At 52.5% G+C, this 18,714-nt stretch overlaps 1 protein-coding gene across 1 annotated transcript in view; it reads left to right on the forward strand.

Moving 5' to 3' along the window:
• Positions 1–8,087: 8,087 nt before the first annotated feature.
• Positions 8,088–18,714, forward strand: part of LOC311218719 (protein CEPU-1) — a gene marked incomplete at both ends in the record, with an annotated part of 319,347 nt that continues 308,720 nt past the window's right edge. Inside the window, one exon of the mRNA XM_084301531.1 lies at positions 8,088–8,163. Within this exon, the coding sequence (XP_084157657.1) occupies positions 8,088–8,163 (76 nt within the window). The remainder of the gene's footprint in view (positions 8,164–18,714) is intronic.

Genomic DNA, 18,714 nt, shown 5'->3' on the forward strand with positions numbered 1-18,714 from the left:
GGCACAGCTTGAATTCCCCTGTCTGCCTCCTGCAGAGCTGGGCATTCCCCTGCATCCTTGTGTACAAGTGCTGGTTAGGGCTCAGGATGCTCAGTGCTTTTAGTCTTGAGGCTGATGTTACCAAAATCCCCCCAAAATATTGCTGTGGAGTTCATAGAATTGGAGAATATCCTGAATTGGAGGGGACTATCGAGTCCAGCTCCTGCCAGTTGCATTTTCCAGCTCAGGATCAGAGCATGCAGCAGGGAAAGTTTCTATGCATCAGATGACTTTGGGCATTTTGGCACGTGCACAAAAAGTGTTGGAAATTGCTTAATGTGTTCCCCAGTAACTACAGGATGGTCGGAGCCTGTGCACCTCATATGAACGAGCATCTTCTCTCCGTTGCAGGCTGGGCCATGCTGACACGCTGATGCTCCTGGCTGTGCTGGAGTGCTGCATCTCCACGAGGAGAAGACATCTCCAAGGTAAGGCTTATTGCTGATTACAAGATCACACGCGTCTGGAGGGCGCAAATCTGTTCTCCAAACTTTCAAGGTGGTTTGTGCTGTGTCTGTGAGGTGCAAGATTGCTCGCACAGTGAGTTTTTGGGAGCGCGGTTTTATCTGACTGGCATTAGGTAACCCTGCTTAATCCAGAACTGGAAGCTTCAGAAAGTGATTTTGCAAACCCAGAGACATTTCAAGCTTATGAGGCTTTTGACCTGCCTCATTTATGCTCGCCTCTTGCATTGCGAGGGCTTAGAAATGTGAATAATGTGAAATACAGTGTGAAATCTTTTGAGATATCTAAACCATGTGCATACACGTAGGAGCTTCCACCTTCCTTAAAACTTCATCTCTCCTTCCTCAGCCCTGTGGCTGATTAGTTTGTACTGCAGCAGATAGGGGAGAAAGGATAGGAGCTGGTGAGGGATGTGGACTTGTGCTCCCCACGTCATTTCCCCTCCCTGTGGCATCCTGTCCTGCTTACTTTCCTCTTTGTGCTCCACCAGGATCCGTGCACAATGTCCTCATTAAATCCTGGCTCGGAGGTGGTGGTGGTGGGGATGGTGGAATGACCTCCAGCAGGCTGGGGGCCGCTTGGTTCTGAAGCGTATGCATTTTTTTGATCCTTTCTTTTTCCTGTCCTATTTTGCAAAGCTCAGAGCTGTCAGAAAACGTCCATTAGGCTGAGAAAGTGCTGTTCCTTCCTAAAAGTAGACTCCCAGAGTCTACCTGCTCTTCATATGTGGTTGTGCACTCTTCCTGCTACTCTTCCTAGCCAACCCTTTGCTGTTCAAGGTTCGAGCCTGTTGGCCATGCTCAGTCTCCCTCCTGAACTTTCTCTTGTGCTGCACAGTAATTTCTAATTTCATGTGGCTTTTGCTCTTTTCAAAGAAAGAAGAAAGCCGAGCGTATGCCTGGCGCTGTTTGAGGCTTGTGGAGTGCTGGGTGGGCTGTGTGTCATCTTTCCAAGGATATTGGTGCAAAAAAAAAAAAAAAAAACACAATCACACAAATCCTCAAAGCTTTTGAAAGTTGCAGGTGATCAAAAAGAGTGTCCCTGGGGTTGCTGGCTGGTAGCAGCTGGGTGCTCTGGTCTGGTGCTGCTGTCCCATGGTGAGATCTGGGGGCTGCAGGAGCCCCTTCCTGATGCTGCTGCAGCTGAAATGCGAGAAAGGAAGAGAGAAACAGCAAGGAAAAGCACAAGGAGGGGAATGAAACAGAGGGGATGGGCAAGGCAGCTTGAGCAATCTTAATGATCCCAGGCTTTTCCAATCATTCAGCACTGCTGTGTATTTGCCACCTAATTTCTTCCCAAACTGAAAATAAAGCGCTGTTTAATAAACACCACTCGGCATTTCATTTCGCTGAATGTTCTGGTAGCAACTGCTAATTATTCCAATGATTTCCCCCCACTGTAATTATTCAGAACCGGCTATTCACGGATCCCTCCATTGACTTATATCTATACACGCGCGCCCTGAAATATGTATATATTTTTGGTGTCCTATTGAAAATTCAATAGGATCCAATTTCAGTTGCTATTGCCTTCCCCCTGTGTCTCCCCTCTCCAATTTGCTGATGCTCCAGCTGCACGGTGGAGAAGAAAGGAGGCAGCGTCTAGCGCAGACGTAAACAGCGCCGTCCAACTGAAACGGGGAGAGAAAAATTACTTCCTTGTACTACCACGCTCTTGACAAGAGCTGGCTCTTTCTTTTTTCTTTTCCTTCCTTTTTTTTTTCTACCACGTTCAATTTTCTGGCTGTGCCGGGCAGGTTACAGAACTAATCTTGAACGTGCTTTGAGCCTGCTGAATAATACCACCGGCCTGCGCAGGCTTGGATGGAGGGGAGAAGGAGCAGGCAGGGAATTAAATCGGTCTGGGGGGGCACGGCAAGTGGGAGAAGCTCAAATCTCAAATGCGGGTTTCCAAAAGTGGTGGGTTATTTGGGAAAAGGACTCTTGCTCCTTGTAGGGCTGGATTAGCTGGGTTTTTCCTTTCCAAACTGGAGAGGGAATGGGTTTGGAGGTGTGCTTTCAAGAGCCAGCACAACAAGAGGTGCTGGGTGTGCTTGGGCACTGCACTCCAGGTGGGGTCTCTGTGGTATGGGGTCTCTTCTGGCATGGCCCTTCCAGAACGGGGAATATCGGTCAATAAATACCAGATCACACGACCTGGGAGCACAGCAACCAGGGGCTGTGAGATGAGGCCACCTGGGGCACCAAGGGGGCTGCAGGCTCCGTTATTTCCCAAACAAGCCCTGGCAGCTGGCTGAGTCTCTGTCTTTTCTCTCCAATTCCCCGAGAGGAGGTAGAGAGCTCAAGGAGGAAAAAAAAAATAAATAGAAAGGAACATAGTGATGTGCTGGGGCTGTGTCACCCTCAAGCCCAAAGCACGCACAAGGTAGCAAACATCCTCTATCTCCTCGAGCCATCTGTTTGCAGAGTCTTTGCCCATGCAACAGTGCCTCTTCCCTGGGTGGGCTTGTTGCCTCCTTGTAATCCGTGGGTAAACAGACATCTCATCAGCCGGGAAGCACGGCGCCGAGGTGCTGAGCTGCGATAAGAGCCCGGCTGGGACAGGGACTGGTGGCAGCACGTGCTCTGGCAGGTGGGCACTGGAAAAATGTCCCTGTGAAATGTTTGGAGAGAGGAGGAATCTGGTTGGTGTGGGGAAAGGAGCAAATTGAGGGGATGGTGGCACTGACCCAGCAGAGGAAGGTGCCCATCAGAGCAGGGTGGGCCGTAGGGCTTGCAGGGGCACGAGGCTGGCGTGCACGGTGCATTGCAGGCTTCTGCTGCGAGCAGTCCTGGCTGGAGGCCCCCATTTTGGGAAGGTGTTGGGGGTGTTCGGAGCTGGGTGGTGATCTGGTGCCCTTTAGTAAGTGGCATTACCCTGTTTAATGTACTCAGCGCTAATCTCTCTCTAAACAGAAGCAATCTTGCTGAGTTCAGCACTGGAGGAGCAATAACCAATGAAGGAGATGAGGTTAAGAAAACTCACAAGAATCAAATGTGCTGGAAAAGGCTGGGGAAGTGCCAGGGGCACTGCAGTAAATGACCTCCCAGGGAATGGAGGACAAATAAAATCCATGCCCTGTCTCTCTTCTCCGAGGCGCCTTACGGCAGTGCCTTCGCCCTCCCCTCTCCGGAGTGCCCACAGACGCTGCTTTCAGGGTTATTTTTGCACTGGAGTGCAACAAATGCTCTGTGTGGCGAGCGATGCGATGGGGCTGAGATGAGGAATCCGCGTCGCTGCATTCAGAAAAACCAACCTCTTGAGCTCGAGGAGAGCTGCTTCAGCTGGCAGTAGCGTTAGGTGCTTTACGCTGTCTGGAACAGCCTGGAGAGGGCAAACAAAACCTCTGTGCCGTGGCTCTTGTTTCCCGAGGCTCTCTGCAGGCTGGGCTGCTGGTGATTGCGTTGTTCCAGGAGCAGAGCCGCATCCCGCCACCCTTACTCCATGGTGTGGGTTGCTCCTTGTTTTGCCCAAACTCCATCAGGCTGTGATGGAAATGGGGTGCAGCACCCTGAGTGAATAGGCAGTCCTGGCCAGAGCTCAGTGAGGGTGCAGGGAAGCGTTTGGGCCAGATTGCTGTGGAGCTGCTCCCAAATGCAACGTGGGAATTGTAGGATTTTAGCCCAAAATGGGGCGGAGGTGGTCGGGCTGATAGGGTTTGATTGGGGGTGGTGAATGCTGAATGCCCCGTGTCCTGGAGCTGTGGGGGCTTTTCCCCATGGGCAGTGGGGAGATGTCCTTCACGGGGCATGGGCACCCCAAAATATCTCACAAGCGGCCGCTGCCTTTGATCCCTACCCCTAGCGCCGTGCAGGCTCGGAGGCTGCGAGGATGACTTGGCAGTGATATATTTACTACAATTACCATCTCTCTTCCCAGAGGAGGAAAAAATAGATGAATAATATGTTTTGAAGGTGTCATGGAGCGAAAGCAAGAGAGGAGCTTGAGCCTGAACTTATGAATAACTTATAGGCTTCCTCCCTTCATGCAGTCACTCCATTTGGGCTTATCTTTCTTGCCCGTAGGAGGTGTAATTAAAGGAGCAAAGCCGAGCATCCACACGCACGGCGACTGCCTGTGGTACTCGTCTGTCTGGCTCCGTGCGTCCTGTGCGTGCAAGGGCACGGGGGTGCCAAAGTGCCTTTGAGTAGGCTGGCAGATGCTTTGAGCTGAAGCTTTATGACTTTTCCCCCCAAGATCTGTATCCCTCGTTAAGAAAAAGGGGTGTTTGGTGCATTGCTGGCTGGTCCCAGAGCTGTCGTGATGCTTTGCAGAAGTGTTCCCTGAGCACACCCCTTGTGCTGGTGAAGGAGGAAGCAGAAGTGACCTGGGCTGGGGGATGTGGCACGAGGAAGCAGGGAGGTCCTGAACCCCCCGTGTAGGGGTTGGGTGATTTATGTTCATTTTTGGCACCGCTGGAAGTTCCCCTTCTGACCTCAGGTGATGACTTAGCCTCCTGAAGCTTTACTTCGTGCTGTAAAATGCGGAGTAATTTGCTCTTGTCTCAACACCGTTCTCTGCTTGCTCTGTTTTGACTCTCAGAGCTCAAGGGAGGGTCTGTTTTTTACCGGGTGTACACACAGAGTCTAACACAATGGAACGGGGATCTTATCAAAGGCTTGTGAATGCTATTGTAATGCATACAGTAATTATAGGTATGTATATGTGGGGATGATGAAAAAAATCCAATGAAACATGGCATTTCCCTCTGGAAAAATGTTAGCGAAATAAAACCACGCCTGGGAGTATGTCAGTTCCAGCAAAAAATGTCTATTAAAAATTATGCAGTGCTGCTCAGCAAGGTCATGACGTTCCTTTTAGAGCCAGTTAGAGGTTTCATTTCAAAACAGCATGTCACTTTTTTTTTTTTTTTCCCTGCAGACTTTTGGGTAAGGTGATGTACTTTGGTCTTCAGATCAGGGGGAGAGGGAGGGATCTCATCTAAAACTTTGTGGAAATTTTTGCCGAAAAGGGGCCTTCCTCCCCTCTCTCTGCGGCTCGGTGTGCATGCAGGTACAGCATTTAACACCTCGCATACGTGCGATTTCCAATGAATAACTTCTTCCCCCCGTCCCCCTATCTCGGGAGTGCAGCCCTGCTATCTGTATGTTGCTATCAGCCCAGCACATAGATATGTATGAGGGTAATGGATATTAGGCATTTATTGCAAGGCATTCTGTTGAACATCACCTGCTGTTCAACATGAAAAGTTGATGTTCCACAAAGCCACAAGCCGAAGGCTCCTTAAGAGCTGTTCCGGTGCATCGGGTAAATATACGTGCTCTGAACGAGTGCTGTGTGAATTAATAATGCATAGAACAAATCCGTAGGAAGAGCAGCTACTGCACAGGGCCTGCTTATAAACTGCTCTCTCTGCTTAAGCAAATAGAAGGGGAAGTTTTGTTTTTTAAAGGATAATGTGTAGGTAATAAACCAAACTAACCTAATGGACCGTTTCCAGCCACGGGAGCTGGCTCGGCAGCCGGGGTCAGGTTCAGAAGTGCTTGGGAGTGCGGTGGCTGCTCGGTGCTCTGTGGGGTCGCAGGGAACTTGGTGGGGAAGGTGCAGAGAGGGTGAGATGATGTTTTGGCAAGAGGAACCCTTACACCTCGCCAAAAGGGCCCCAAATGGGGCGACTTGAGATGACCGAGGCATTGTGTTGCTTAGGGCTAAAGGGGTGGCTCGAGCCTTGCCTGTATGAGGTGGGGAGGTCTGGTGTCAAAAAAAACTTCCATAAAAATACCCCGTAGCCCAGACCTGGGTCACTAACAGTCCTGTCCCCTTCCCTTTGCCACCCGAGGAGCTGGGAGGCTGTGACCGTGAGATGCTGGTGGAGAGCCCTGCACCCCCTGAGGTGTGCAGCTTGACCCAAGCCATGGGGAGGATGGGGAATGAGGCTGGGGACACTGCACCGAGCTCCCTGCTCCCTTTGGGATTGCCGTGGTCAGGAGGGACAGCAGGGGAGGGTCTGGCACCTCTTGCTTGTCGCCCTCCCCCAGCAGAGCTGCTGGCCCAGGTCCGCCTCGGCAGATCTCGCTGGGCGGCGGCGATAGGGAGGGAAGAGAGAAACGCAGCTGGATTTTCCCAGAGTTTGCAGCCAAATCTTCTGAATTGCAAAGTGAACAGCTCAGATTTTGGAAGGCTCTGAGGAGGAGTAAAATGTAAAAAGCCAAGATTTTTTTTTTTTTTTTTTTTGCTTTGTCATTTTTCTGCCTATAATGTTGTTTTACGGGGCCGTGAGTCACCTCGTGCAACGAAATGAGCCATCCTTACCACTAATGAAAATAATGAATATTTAACATGACACTTATTTGGGTTTCATCAGGTGGGATTCTCGGGGTTCGGTGCTTCTAGTATGCTGCGTGCTGGACAAATGCTGGGGAGAAAAAATAAGATTTTGGTCTTGGGGGCCTTATGTGTGTGGGCTGGTTGGTGTTGTGCAGGTGGTGTTGGGTTGTGAAGGGTTGGATGGTTGGGATGGGATGGGGTGGGGGTGAATGGGGGGGGTTTGATTTGGGGGTAGTGGAGGGATGGGAGAGTTTGATTTAGGGGTGATGGAGAGATGGGGTGGTTTGATTTGGGGGTGGTAGAGGGATGAGGTGGGAGGGTTTGATTTGGGGGTGGTGGAGTCGTGGGGTGGGATGGGATGGGAGGGTTTGGTTTGGGGGTGATGGAGGGATGGGGTGGGAGAGTTGGGGGTGATGGAGTCATGGGGTGGGATGGGAGAGTTTGATTTGGGAGTGATGGAGGGGTGGGATGGGAGGGTTTGATTTGGGGGGTGGTAAAGGGATGGGGTGGTTTCAGTTGGGTTGTCTGGACCCAGCCAGGATTGTTTGGACAGCAGGAGGGTTATTTTGTGAAACAGGCTGCGGATATTGGAGGCAAACACAGCAATGGGTTCCCGAGGACACCCATGTGAGCAGCACCCCACGGCTGACCCCCGCACAGCCTTCCTCACGCGAGGAAGAGGAGGAGGAGGAAGACGCCACCGCACCTTGGCACCCCTCCTCCTCCCACCTTCCCCTACCCACCCTGGGGGCTGCTGCGCGGCGAGAACCACCCCGTGGCCGTACCCCAGCCCCCGGGGGTGGGTCGGGGGGTGCGGGACGGGTGCGGGAGCGGTGCGGGAGCGCTGCGGGGCGGCCCCGGCGGCGGCCCCGGAGCCAATGAGCGCGGTGCGGGGCGGGCGCTGCCGGAGCGGCGGCTGCGGTGCGGTGCGGGCCGGAGCGGCGGGCACGCAGCGCCTGTCCCTCGCACCTTGCCGCCCCTTCCGACCCCCCTTTCCCTCTTTTTTTCCCCCCCCCTTTTTTTTATTTTTTATTTTTTTCCCTCCCCCCCACCCCGCGGCGCGGATTTTATTTTTTTTCCCGATTTTTTTTTTTTTTTTTTAATTTTTTAATTCCCCCCCCCCCCCCCTCCCTCCCTCCCTCTCCCCCATCCCCTTTTCCTTCCCCTCTCCCCTTTTCCCCCCCCCAACCTCCCCGAAATCTGCGCTCCGCTCTGGGAAACGCTGGATTTTTAAACCTCTCCCCGGCAGGCAGTGAGTGGGGAAGGAGGGGGGAGAAACGCAGCCGGCGGTGAACATGGCCCAGGCGAAAATGCAGCACCCCGTCTCTTGGGTGATCTTCGCCGGGATGGCCGCACTCCTCCTCTCCCAAGGTAGGGCTGGGCGGGGATGCTGCGGGGGGTGCAGCCCCGAGGAGCCGGGGGGGACCCCGCGACCCCCCGGCAGCATCGGGGGGAAAGGCTGGGGGAGGGTGAGAAGCCCCCCAAAATAAGGGGGGGGGTCCCCAGCCCGCTGCTAAGTTGCAGGGGTGCGGATGCGGGGCTGCGGGGCGGGGGCATCACCCTCTCCGTGCCCCCCTCGGGGTGTGCTGGGAACTTCTCGAGCACCCCCCCCCTTAATTTGTGCTTAATTCGTGTTTTATTTCATTTTGGGTGGTGCCAAATGACTCTGCCATCTCCGGCAGCTCAACTTAGTTCCTGCAGGAGCGATGCATCCAACAGGCTGGGGGGTAAAAAGGGGGGTCGGGGCCCCTCTGTGCTGCCCCCCCGCTTTTGCAAGGTCGTCCCAAAAACTCGGTGCAGCCCCGATTCCTGCCTGCCCTGCCCCGGGCTGGGGAGTTGGGGAATTCGGTGTCTGGCGTGTCCCGGGCGAGCTCTGTTGGTCCCCTCCACCCCCTGGGGATGATGCTAAAGGGGGCTTTCAAAAAAAAAAAAAAAAAAAAAAGAGAGAGATAAAACAATAAATAAAAAAAAATATGTTAATATTAAAAAAGCGAGGGGGGAAGGAGGAGACGTGAGCTGGCCCCAGCTGGCCGGCAGTGCTGAGCCTGTCAGCTTGCGTTAGTCTCCTCGCAGCCATCTGGAGGGGCTGTGGGAGCGGGGCTACCCCCGGGGGGGTTGGATGGGGCCGCATCCTGCACCGGGCTGTCCGTGGGGCTGGGGCTGGAAGGGGAAAAGCAGCCGGGGCTGCACGCCTGGTGCTGGGGATGGATGGTCCCGGGGTGCTGGCTGCCCTGGGGGACGTTTGCAGGGTGCAGGCAGCCCTGGAGGGGTGTGGGGGGTGTGGGATCAGCCTGTGCTGCTCCTTTTGCATGAGGAGGGGGGTTGTAGCAGGGGCCAGCCCCCTCTGTGCTGCCCTGCAGCCTGCTGAGGGTCGGGGATGGGGTTTAGGCACCCGCATGCCCAAAGCAGCCCTGCCCGGTCCCCCTCCATCAGCTCCTCTGCTGCGGGGTCCCAGCGGGGCGTGCGGCCCCCATCCACGCGGGGCTGGGGGCTGCTGTGCCCCCCACGGCTCGGGGGGAGATGGGCAGCAGCAGCCCCGCGCTCAAACTTCTCTCTCCTGGGCAGGCTGGGCCCGCTCTTGCGGAGAGCCACCCGTGCCATATCGACCGGCGCGGGCTGCTTAGCATGCACAGCACACGCCGAGGCATTTCTCCTCTTCGCCTTCCTCCCGCTCGCCCTCCTCGAGCTCCCTCCTGCTCCAAGGGTTGCGGCTTCCTTCTCGCGCTGCTGGGCACGGCGCCCCGCTCCCAGGGGGTTCCTGGGGCTGGGAGCCCTGCTCCCCACTGCTGCCACCTCCGAGCCCAGGTGGTGAGGAGCTGGGGCTCCCCCGGAGGGGTGGCCATCGGTCCTTCCCCCCCCCTGCTTTCCCTTGTGCAGAATCCGTGCCTTTTGATGCTTTCTTTTGGCTTCCTTGCAGTCTTATTCTCTGCCTCTGCTCATCTCTCACGCTTCTTCCCTCTGCTTCCATCAAAGCCTGCAGATCAAAAAGTTGATTTTTTTTTTTTTTTTTTCCTCTCCTTGATTTTTATTCCCCTCAGCAGCAGCAGAGCAGTTGGGGGGGGGGGTGGATGAACGGGCTGCCTCCCCAGGCAAACGTGCTCCGTGCCCCCCTGCGCCCAGCCGTGCCGCGCAGCAGCGGTGTGGGTGCCACAAGTCCCTGAGTCACTGCTGGGGTGGGGAGAAGCTGGGAGCTGCGAGCCCTGGGGGGGCCAGGGCAGAACTGGGGGGTGATGGGGAAAACACTGCACAGGGCAGCCCTCAGCAGGGTGAAGTTTGGGTCTTTTTGGGGTAGGGAGGCATTGGGAATGCTGGCTTGTCAGCGCTGCGTGGTTGGGGGGAAGGAGTCCCCCCCTGGGAGGACTTCTTGCGTAACTGTGTGTAAAGGAGTCGTTTGAAGAAAACAAACTTCCCAGCCCAAATAATTGTGTTTTTTAGCAAAAACTTTCAAAGCAGGGTTGGAGAAACCAGGGGCTGTTCAACCCCAAAGGTAATGCATAGGATGGAGTCCTATATGAGAGCGTTGCCGAAGATGAAAGCAGCTGGGTGCTGCTGCTTCGTGAGCCCTTCTGCCAGCCGCAGATCGGCTTGCATTTTTTAACTTTTCTGTCTGGCTGCGTATACAAAAGTGTTTTGTGTTGGAAAATGCGAAAATTATCATTATGCAGGGAAAAAAAACACTGTTTTGCACAAATCTACTCCAAACAGCTCAAGAGATCTGTGCTGCCCTCTGCAGCAGTTTATCAATACTCCAGGTCATTTACCTTTTTACAGCCAAACAAACAATAAGGAGAGTGGTTGGTGAGGGTGCTTGAGAGTAGAGAGGAGCGTGAAGTGGGGTAATTCATAGGTGCTTGACCATCCGTATTTACGCAAACATCCAAACATCCATGGGTCGGCCAAGTTTTGCAGCTTCCCCGTGCTTTTTTTTTTATTATTTGGAAAGGTGCCCCTGAAATAGAGACTGGTGGGGGCTGAGTCCTGTAGGTGCTTCCAGGAGATCCCCAGGTGTTGGGGAGCGAGCCCCCTTTGGCAGCACAGCTCCCCTTGTCTTTGTGGAGCTCTTCTGCATGATGCAAAGCAGTGGCAATGAGCATCAAAAGTTCAAGGACCCATCGTTTTCTCTTCCCTCTTTCCCTGTTTTAGATTACGGGGATGCTCTAGTGTTTTCCCGGTGTCCCTTGCTCCTAACCACCTGGATTTTTTGAGGATAGGGGTGGGGGCTCGTGCAAAAATCCCACCCCAGCTCCTTGGAGGGGGAAGAGAGAAGAAAACTCCTCGCCCAACCGTGCGGGGAAGGATTAACCAGGCTAAAAGGTCATAGAAGATTTAGCCGGGCCTTTAGCACCAGTAAGCCAAGAATTATGGGAAGTTGATTTCCCAATTAGCATAAAGACCTTATTCTAATAAGCGTGCGCGCTGCAATAGGTATGTAAAATAACAGCATATGTCAACAGCGTATGCTGAGTGCTCCTCGTTTGAAAGAATCATTTGCTCCCTCGGTGTGGTGGGGTGGCAGATAACTCATGAGCAGCACCACGGGCTGGGTTTATGTGTGCATGGAGGGCAGGATTTGGCCTCGGGACGTGTCCCTGGGGAGGAGCAGGATTTGGGAGCGCCGTGTTGGGGCTAGAGAGGACTTTTTCTCCGTGGAGGCGGGCGGGAAACCTTCTGGCAGTTCGTGCAAGAAGGTAATTGCACTAATGAATGTGTATAAGAAAAATTGTGTGTATCGACGTCTTTCTGTGAAAACCCGGATTTATTGTTCCCTGGGGGAAATGTTAGCTGTGGCTTCGTTGGTGGTTAACGGTTACCGTGCGGGTCAATAAAAGGCAATATTCACCCCCCAACAGCAGAAAATAGCTATTTAATAGGTAATAACAGCAATAATCAATACCTACATGATTAGATAACCCAGTTATATGCAGTACATAAAAGGAGGGGGATGCGGTTTGGGTACTCCATGGCCTGGTTTCGAGCGTTGCCCAACATCTGTCACTCTTGTTGATTTTAACCGGAGCTGTAAGCAGGTATCCGGCACCCCTGGAAATCAGGCCACCGCATGGGATTAATTGGCACATTTTTAAGACTCAGCAGAGTAAACAGGAACCCAGGCAGACCTTTGCCATGAAAAGGATGCTTTTGAAAGCAGGCTGCACTGCGCAAAACCCTGGGGTGGCACCGGGAGAGCTGGGCTGGCGCTCAGGGGGTCGGTGCGGTTGGTGGGTTTGCAGGTGGGATGCCTCGTGCAGATCTTGTTGCTTGCTTCCTTCTCTCCGTGCACAGACACGGATCTCTTCATGCAGTGGTGGGCTGGGGAGCAAAGCTGTTTGTGTTGCTTTGCACTGTGTATACAGGGAGATTTTATCATTAAAAGAGTTGCAATATGTGATGCGATGCCTTCTGGTGCAGTGTGGTGGGGAACACAGCATAGGGTCGGTTCACGCTGTAGCCACAGCAGCATTTAGGAGTCATCGAACAGAGATTGTGTCATGCGAGATGCTGTGCATGAAGCTCTCCTTCTCTGGTGCAGCAACATTTCTGAAGCATCTTTAGGACCATCCCAGCCTGCCCAAACCAGGCTTGTGTAGCCCTCTTGCCCCCAGTTGGCCACACTGGGTTCTCTGAAGGCTGCAACCAGTTTTAGGATGCCCCAAAGGACTCTTTTCCTTATCTCTGTAGGCATTTTGACCATCACAGTAACACCAGCTCATGTTTTTTTCCCTCTGCCTGTTGTGCTAGCCCTGACTCATACATGAGACAAGTGCGTTCAGTGTTCCCAGTGTCTGCTTCGTTTATTTTTCGTGCTGCTTTTGCTTAAAAATATCCATATTTGTGGTCCCCCTCCCCAATTTATTTTTTCCCTATGGGGAAAAATGGATCAGTTGACAGATCTGGGTCAAGTCAGCAAGCAGGGCTCGCTGTTTTCTGCAACAAACCGAGGTGGAGGGGGATGGCTCAGCAGCTGCTTCCAGCAACTCGTGGTCAGCCTGGCGAGGTGGGCTCCAGCCCTCCCCACAGCACACAAAGCACCATATGGGGACGTCTTTTTGGCCAGAGGATCAGAAAAAAAGCTCTTCTGCTTTTGTCTTTTCAAACTTCAGAACTGGCAGGAGAGGGCAATGTTTTCTTCTCTTGTTCCCTAGTCCAAGGGGTGCCTAAAAGCAAAGCCCTAAAGAGGATAAATGTGATTTTTTTTCAGTGTTGCTGATAGTACTTTGATGCGCGGTGGCAAATCTCCTGTTACGCGGTGGGACCAAACCGTGATCCGTCTCAGATGTTCATGGCAAAGGCTTGCAGCTGCCTTGGAGCTGCGACTTGGACTTGAGCTCTTGGTTTCAAACAGGGGCCAAGAGGAGCAGGATGCCAGGTTTTGGGATTCTGCGCTGGAAGCCCAAGCCGTGCTGCTGTCTCCCATCATCAGCCAGCATCCTGCACCTCCACACGTGCAGCTTCTCATGCATTTAGTAGCTTTAATAGGCAGAAATAATAATAAAAAAGCCCTCCATGAATCATCCCTTGGGACACCCCAACCCTGGGGCCATTCTGCAGGTGCTGCATCCCGCAGGCATCGCACGCCTCGTGCTCCTGGCACCTTGGGAGCTGCAGCTGCAGTAGCCCAGAGTTGCTAGCCCTCTCCCTCTTCCTTCCCGAAGCACACACCTTGCTCTTGGTTAATAATAAATCAGAGGTGCTGCCTTCACCGCGCTCTCTTATCTCCTGCCAAGAAGGATATCATGGATTTTTGATGCGCTTACAGTTAATATGTCCAATGCTGAAAGCCGTTGTAAATTAATTGACCCTTTGACCCCCTCGTCCCGTTGTCTGTTCCCACTAAAGACAGTGTTCGCTTCTTGGCATCCTCCCCCCTTGCTTTCCCTTCCTCTGACTCCTCCACCTCCCACGTGCTGAGCAGAGGAGGCCGGAGAGGCGCGATGCAGCTGAGGAGCATGGCTCCAAGCAGGAGCAAAGCCCTTGTTCGTGGGCACCCTATGTGCACTGTTGGGTTTTTTCCTTTCAAACACTGGGGAGATGCTGATAGGAGCTGGCACGGCTTCTGCACAGCCCCTTCCCCTCCCTGGGTGGCCTAACATAAAGGTGCCAACTTTCCCCTCTTCTTTCTGACCTGTATTTGCCTTGGGAATGGGGTCTTTCCCCCACTCTCCATCACCAAGCGTGGAGAAGCCTTGGTTCAGTTTGGGAAGGAGCCTGGAGCACCCCAAATCCTCCGCCTGTCCTGCCGTGACTCATGGTGGAAAACTACAGCTGCTCAGCAGTAGGAAGCACCACGGGAAAATGTGTAGTACTCGAAATGAAGCAGAGTAGTTTTTTTTTTTTCCATTCCAAAACAGGGCGATGGCAAATTCCTACTGACAGAAAAATCTGGGAAAGCTGAGGATGGATTTGAAGTATTTTTGTTCCGTTTCTGAGCTTACAGAAGCCGATGTACAAAGTTGTGAAGTTATTTCAAGCAAAAGAAAAGCAATCTGAAGGCGGTATTCCAGCACTATCAAAAGAGCCTCGAGTCTCGAGCCTTGTCGCATCTTTTATTGTTATTTCTTCAAAACAGATCCTCTGCTAATGTTTTGATTTTTGTCAGAAGCAGCGTTCTTGATTTAAAGACCTGGTTTGAAAGCCAAATCCAACCCGCCTCGTTGGAAGCCCGACAAGCGCTTGAAGTGCAGCAGGGTTCATTAGTGCCGTAATGTTATCTCGCCCTGTAAGCGTGCCTTTTTTTCCCCCCCCCTCCTCTTTAGGAGGCTGTCTGGTGAACAATGCAAAGTTCCTGGGTTTGTTTGGTTGTTTGCAGGCTTTATTCCCTTTCTGCAGGACAGATGGTATTTATTGATGGGAGGGTGCCTACACGAGACTTCTTGCGAAGGCAATCCCCAACGCCAGCGCCGGGGTTTTTGATATTGGGCCAAGGAGCAGCGGGGCTGGCTGGCGAGGGGTGGATTTGGGTTTTGCCTGAGTGACATCTCTCTTAACGCAGCCCAGTTTGGAACGATGCTGGCGGGGAGCAGGAGCCACCGGAGGGGCCCGGGCAGCCGAGCTGTCACTGAATGCGACATTAAATAATTTGTATTATTTATTGTTTACCTTTTTGTGCCGCTTTTCCGCACGTCAACGCTTCCCGTTGTGTGTTTTCAGCTTCAAAACCTGCCGTCACGTTAGCAGCTGGCTCCAAAGCCCCCAAATAATGCATAAACTATGATTATTCCTTCTGATCCACTTGTGTTTATGTAAATGGCGGGAAAAGCGGTTTTCGGCTTATTTCAGCAGCTTAAGGGATTCCTACCAAGCCTATTATTGAAAAATCAGAAAGTGAAAAGCAACTTCTGAGACGACGAATTAGCAAGTCCCTGGCTGTGCCGCCTGCACGGGGCTCTGGGGGCTGCGTTACCCCGGGGAGTTCCCTTGGGATTCGGGACCCTCCTGCAGCAACAGGTTGGGGACAGCCTGGAGGGGTGAGGTTAGCCCTGGAGGAGAGGAACGGGACCCGTGGAGGGGTTTGGGGCTGAAGGTGTGCGGGGGCATCACCCAGATGTGAAACCCACGAGGGGCTGGGTGCCTGCGGCTGCAGGGGATGCAGGATGTGCACGGGGCAGCGTGTTGGGGGGCACCTGTGGGACCCCACCGTGAGCATCCCCACCTTGCACAAACCCTTTTATTCCACCCCAGAAGAGGGGCAGATACTGGGCACACCCCCCTTTAGGGCGCAGATCCCTCCAGCAGCCCTGGTGCCTCTCGTCCCTCCTCTCCTGCTGCTTTCCTTTCCCCGTTCGGTCCCTTTCCCCCTTCCTTATGTTAATTTCCCACCTGAGCACCAAGTACTTTATAAATAGCAAATCTGAAATGAATTTCCTAGCAGCAATCATTATCTCCCTCGACAGCCATTAAACATTCACACAAGCAGAGCAAAATGACAAAGGGGATTGATTTTTACAGTATGTTGGGGGGGGAGGCAGGAGAAAGGAAATATGTTGACAAGGCTTTTTTTTTTTTCCTTCCCCCTCCTTTCTCCCCTCCCTTCCAGATCCTCTATCTCGAGGAATTTAAAATCACCCCATGACTTTTTTTTTTTTGGAGAACAGGGTGGGAGAGGGCGAAGTTGGGCACAAAAATACAAACCATGGATTTTTATTTCCTTCTTCCCCTTCTTCCCTTCGCCTTTAGCCCCTCGCAAGCCTCGCGTGTGCCTGGCAAGCACCAAGTTAGTTCCGCGGCCCTGGCTGAGATGAATATGTCAGAGCTAATGCCTGCGAAGACGGAGGGGTGGGCTGGGGGGGGCCCCATCTCCGCAGCCGCCTCAGCAGAATAAATGTGTTGATGCAATAGTTGGGAGCCGGCGAGCTGCTGCCGTATGAGGCACTGTAGCTGAAAATTTAACTTTGATTTCAATTTTCATATTTGTCAGCAATAATTAGATTCAAGAAATGTTTTTGCCGCTGTTCTAAAATACTAATAAGTAGGAGCCTTTGTAGTATGGCTAATGGAGTCTTTTTTTTCCTAGTGGGCTAGAAAAATTCCATTAAAGGGGAAAGTCATACTGTATTACTGTGCTTCAACATGCATTGACTTCACCACTATGGTAATGTCTGTGCTGGGAGACAGCGGGGCCCGCTCCCAGCTGCAGAAATGGGGCTGGCATCCCATTTGGGGCTTATAGGGCTTCCTGGGGAGTGGGCAGGGGGGAAGATGCTCTTTTTTTTGGGGTTGGGGTGCTCTTTTTGGGGCAGCTGGAGGCTTTCAAAGCACTCATAGGTTACCATATAGGTAGCCTGGCTCTCTTCCTACCAGCTTGCTTCATCTCTTGGTTTTGGTGTTGCAAATCCCCTTGGGATTTTTGAGGTTGGGTCAATTAGGGGTTTCCCCTTGCTGGCTCTGCCGTGCTCTTCCAAAGGGGAAACTGCCTCTTCTCCCTCCTCACCCCTCGTCTTGACTGCTCTATGGATTTCCCCGGTGGCGTGTACCAGATTTTATCCCCGAGCAACGCTGTAAAATAAAGAGTGATTAAATTTGCTGGCGATATGCACAGCAAATGGGGGAAGCTCTAAGTTGTGTCATTCTCAAGTTACTTCAGCCTATTAAGCAAACAAAAGCACTTGTGGAGTGAGAAATGAAAATGGCCAACACGGCCCGATTAATCCTGGATGTACAATTCCATTAATAAGTCAGCTTTTAATAGTGGCTCTTTCCAGGAGCTGCTGGGACCAAGAATTGATGTATTCGCTGTAATTGTATTGCAACTAATAGGATATGAAGAAAATTGTATGGAGAACCTGTTCTTTCGCCACCGTTTTCCAATCAGCTGAAATAATGCCTTCCTCTGGAAGAGCCCAGCGAGGTAATGATACTTAAATCTAAATAGGAATGGGTATTTTGCATTCTGGTGCAGGTGGTTTGGGCTGGGTGATGGAGTGTGGATGCTGGGAGCCTCCAGGTGGATTTTCTGGGTGCCCTGGCACGGGGCTGCCCCCCAGCATCTCCCCCAGCGCCTTTTGTTCCTCGCATGGCAGCGAGAGGGGCCTTCGCTCCGCGGAGTCGATGCGGTTCATTGGGAGAGTTCATTAAGGAGCCCGAAGCCCTCACTCAATTCATCCTGTGTATTTATTCAGCTCCTGGATAAATAGGCTGGGCTCGGCGCTCCGGGGGCGCTGACACGCTGCTGGTTCTCATTTTGCGCCGAGCTCCTGCGGTCGCACCCGTGCCCAGCTCACCTCCTGCAGCCTGGGGAGCATGCACGGCATCGTGGCGCAGCATCCCCTGGGCATTTGGGGAGGATTTGGGTTTTTATTGCTGAGCATCCCGCCGAGGGCTCTCGCAGTAGCGATGCGGCTAGTGGGAGCATGGCACTGCTGCTCCTGCAGCGCTGCAAAACCTGGGCAGGCTGAGCGCATCCCAGCAAACACACAGCAGTGCCCCGGGATGCAGGGCCCCAAAATTTCTGTGCAATTGCAGAATAATGTGCGTTAAAGCAAACGAAACATTAAGCTAGGAGCTGGCTGCTTGAGAACCAGGCAGCTGCTGATTATTGCAGCCGTTCCCCTGCTAATGGGCTGGGGAATTTGGAGGAGTTCGCAGCCGCCACTTGTCTGTGCATCACTGCCGGTCACTGGTTCGGGGCTGTTTGTTTTTCCCTCTTCCTCCCTATTTGTATGCACGCTCTGACCCTTCTTTGGTAGCAGGCTAGAGAGTAAATATAAAAGGGGAGTGAAAAAAAAAAAAAAAAAAGCCAAGGCACAGTTCAGCTTAAATCCCCAAGGAAACAGATGCAATTGCCTTACAGAAATGGCTCCAATAAGGCCAGAAAGGAATATTGCTTTTATAGCTTTTGGGATATAAAACATTTAGGAAATGTGATTGACTGGCAGGGCCTAATTTATCATTTACCCATTTCCCTCTCTCCATCCTCGTATCCACCCAAACAGAAGTGTGCTCAGATGGCCTCGCTTTTCCCTTTTGGTGTCTCTCCTGCACGTAGCACATGTGCAAACCCACATTTCCTTGCACGCTGACGTGTGCACACGTGGGCACACATCCCTCTGTGCTCCTGGCTCCTTGTCCCTCTGCCTGTGTCATGGATTTATCATCATTCTGCTAAGCACTAGAACTCCTGTGGCTATTTATAATTAATGCTCAGAAACCTGCCAATCCATTTAATGACACTAGGAGGTCATGGCCTCCCTTATAGCTTCCCATTAATCATCATTAGAACAGTTCTGGGTTTTTTACATTCTTTTTAAATGTTAATTCACCTTTATAATGCTCCTTTCAGCTATGACTGTAAAGGGAGACTCTGCAGTTACTCCAGACTGTCTTGCAAGTGTGTGCAGGTGAAAGGCGCAGTGGGACAATTGCACTTGATAAAGTCTTTTGGATGTCTCCCGCTGGAATGAATTACACTCACAAACTCTGCGAGAT

Source organism: Netta rufina (genome assembly GCF_964035555.1).
Source record: "Netta rufina genome assembly, chromosome: 25".
Classification (NCBI taxonomy): domain Eukaryota; kingdom Metazoa; phylum Chordata; class Aves; order Anseriformes; family Anatidae; genus Netta; species Netta rufina.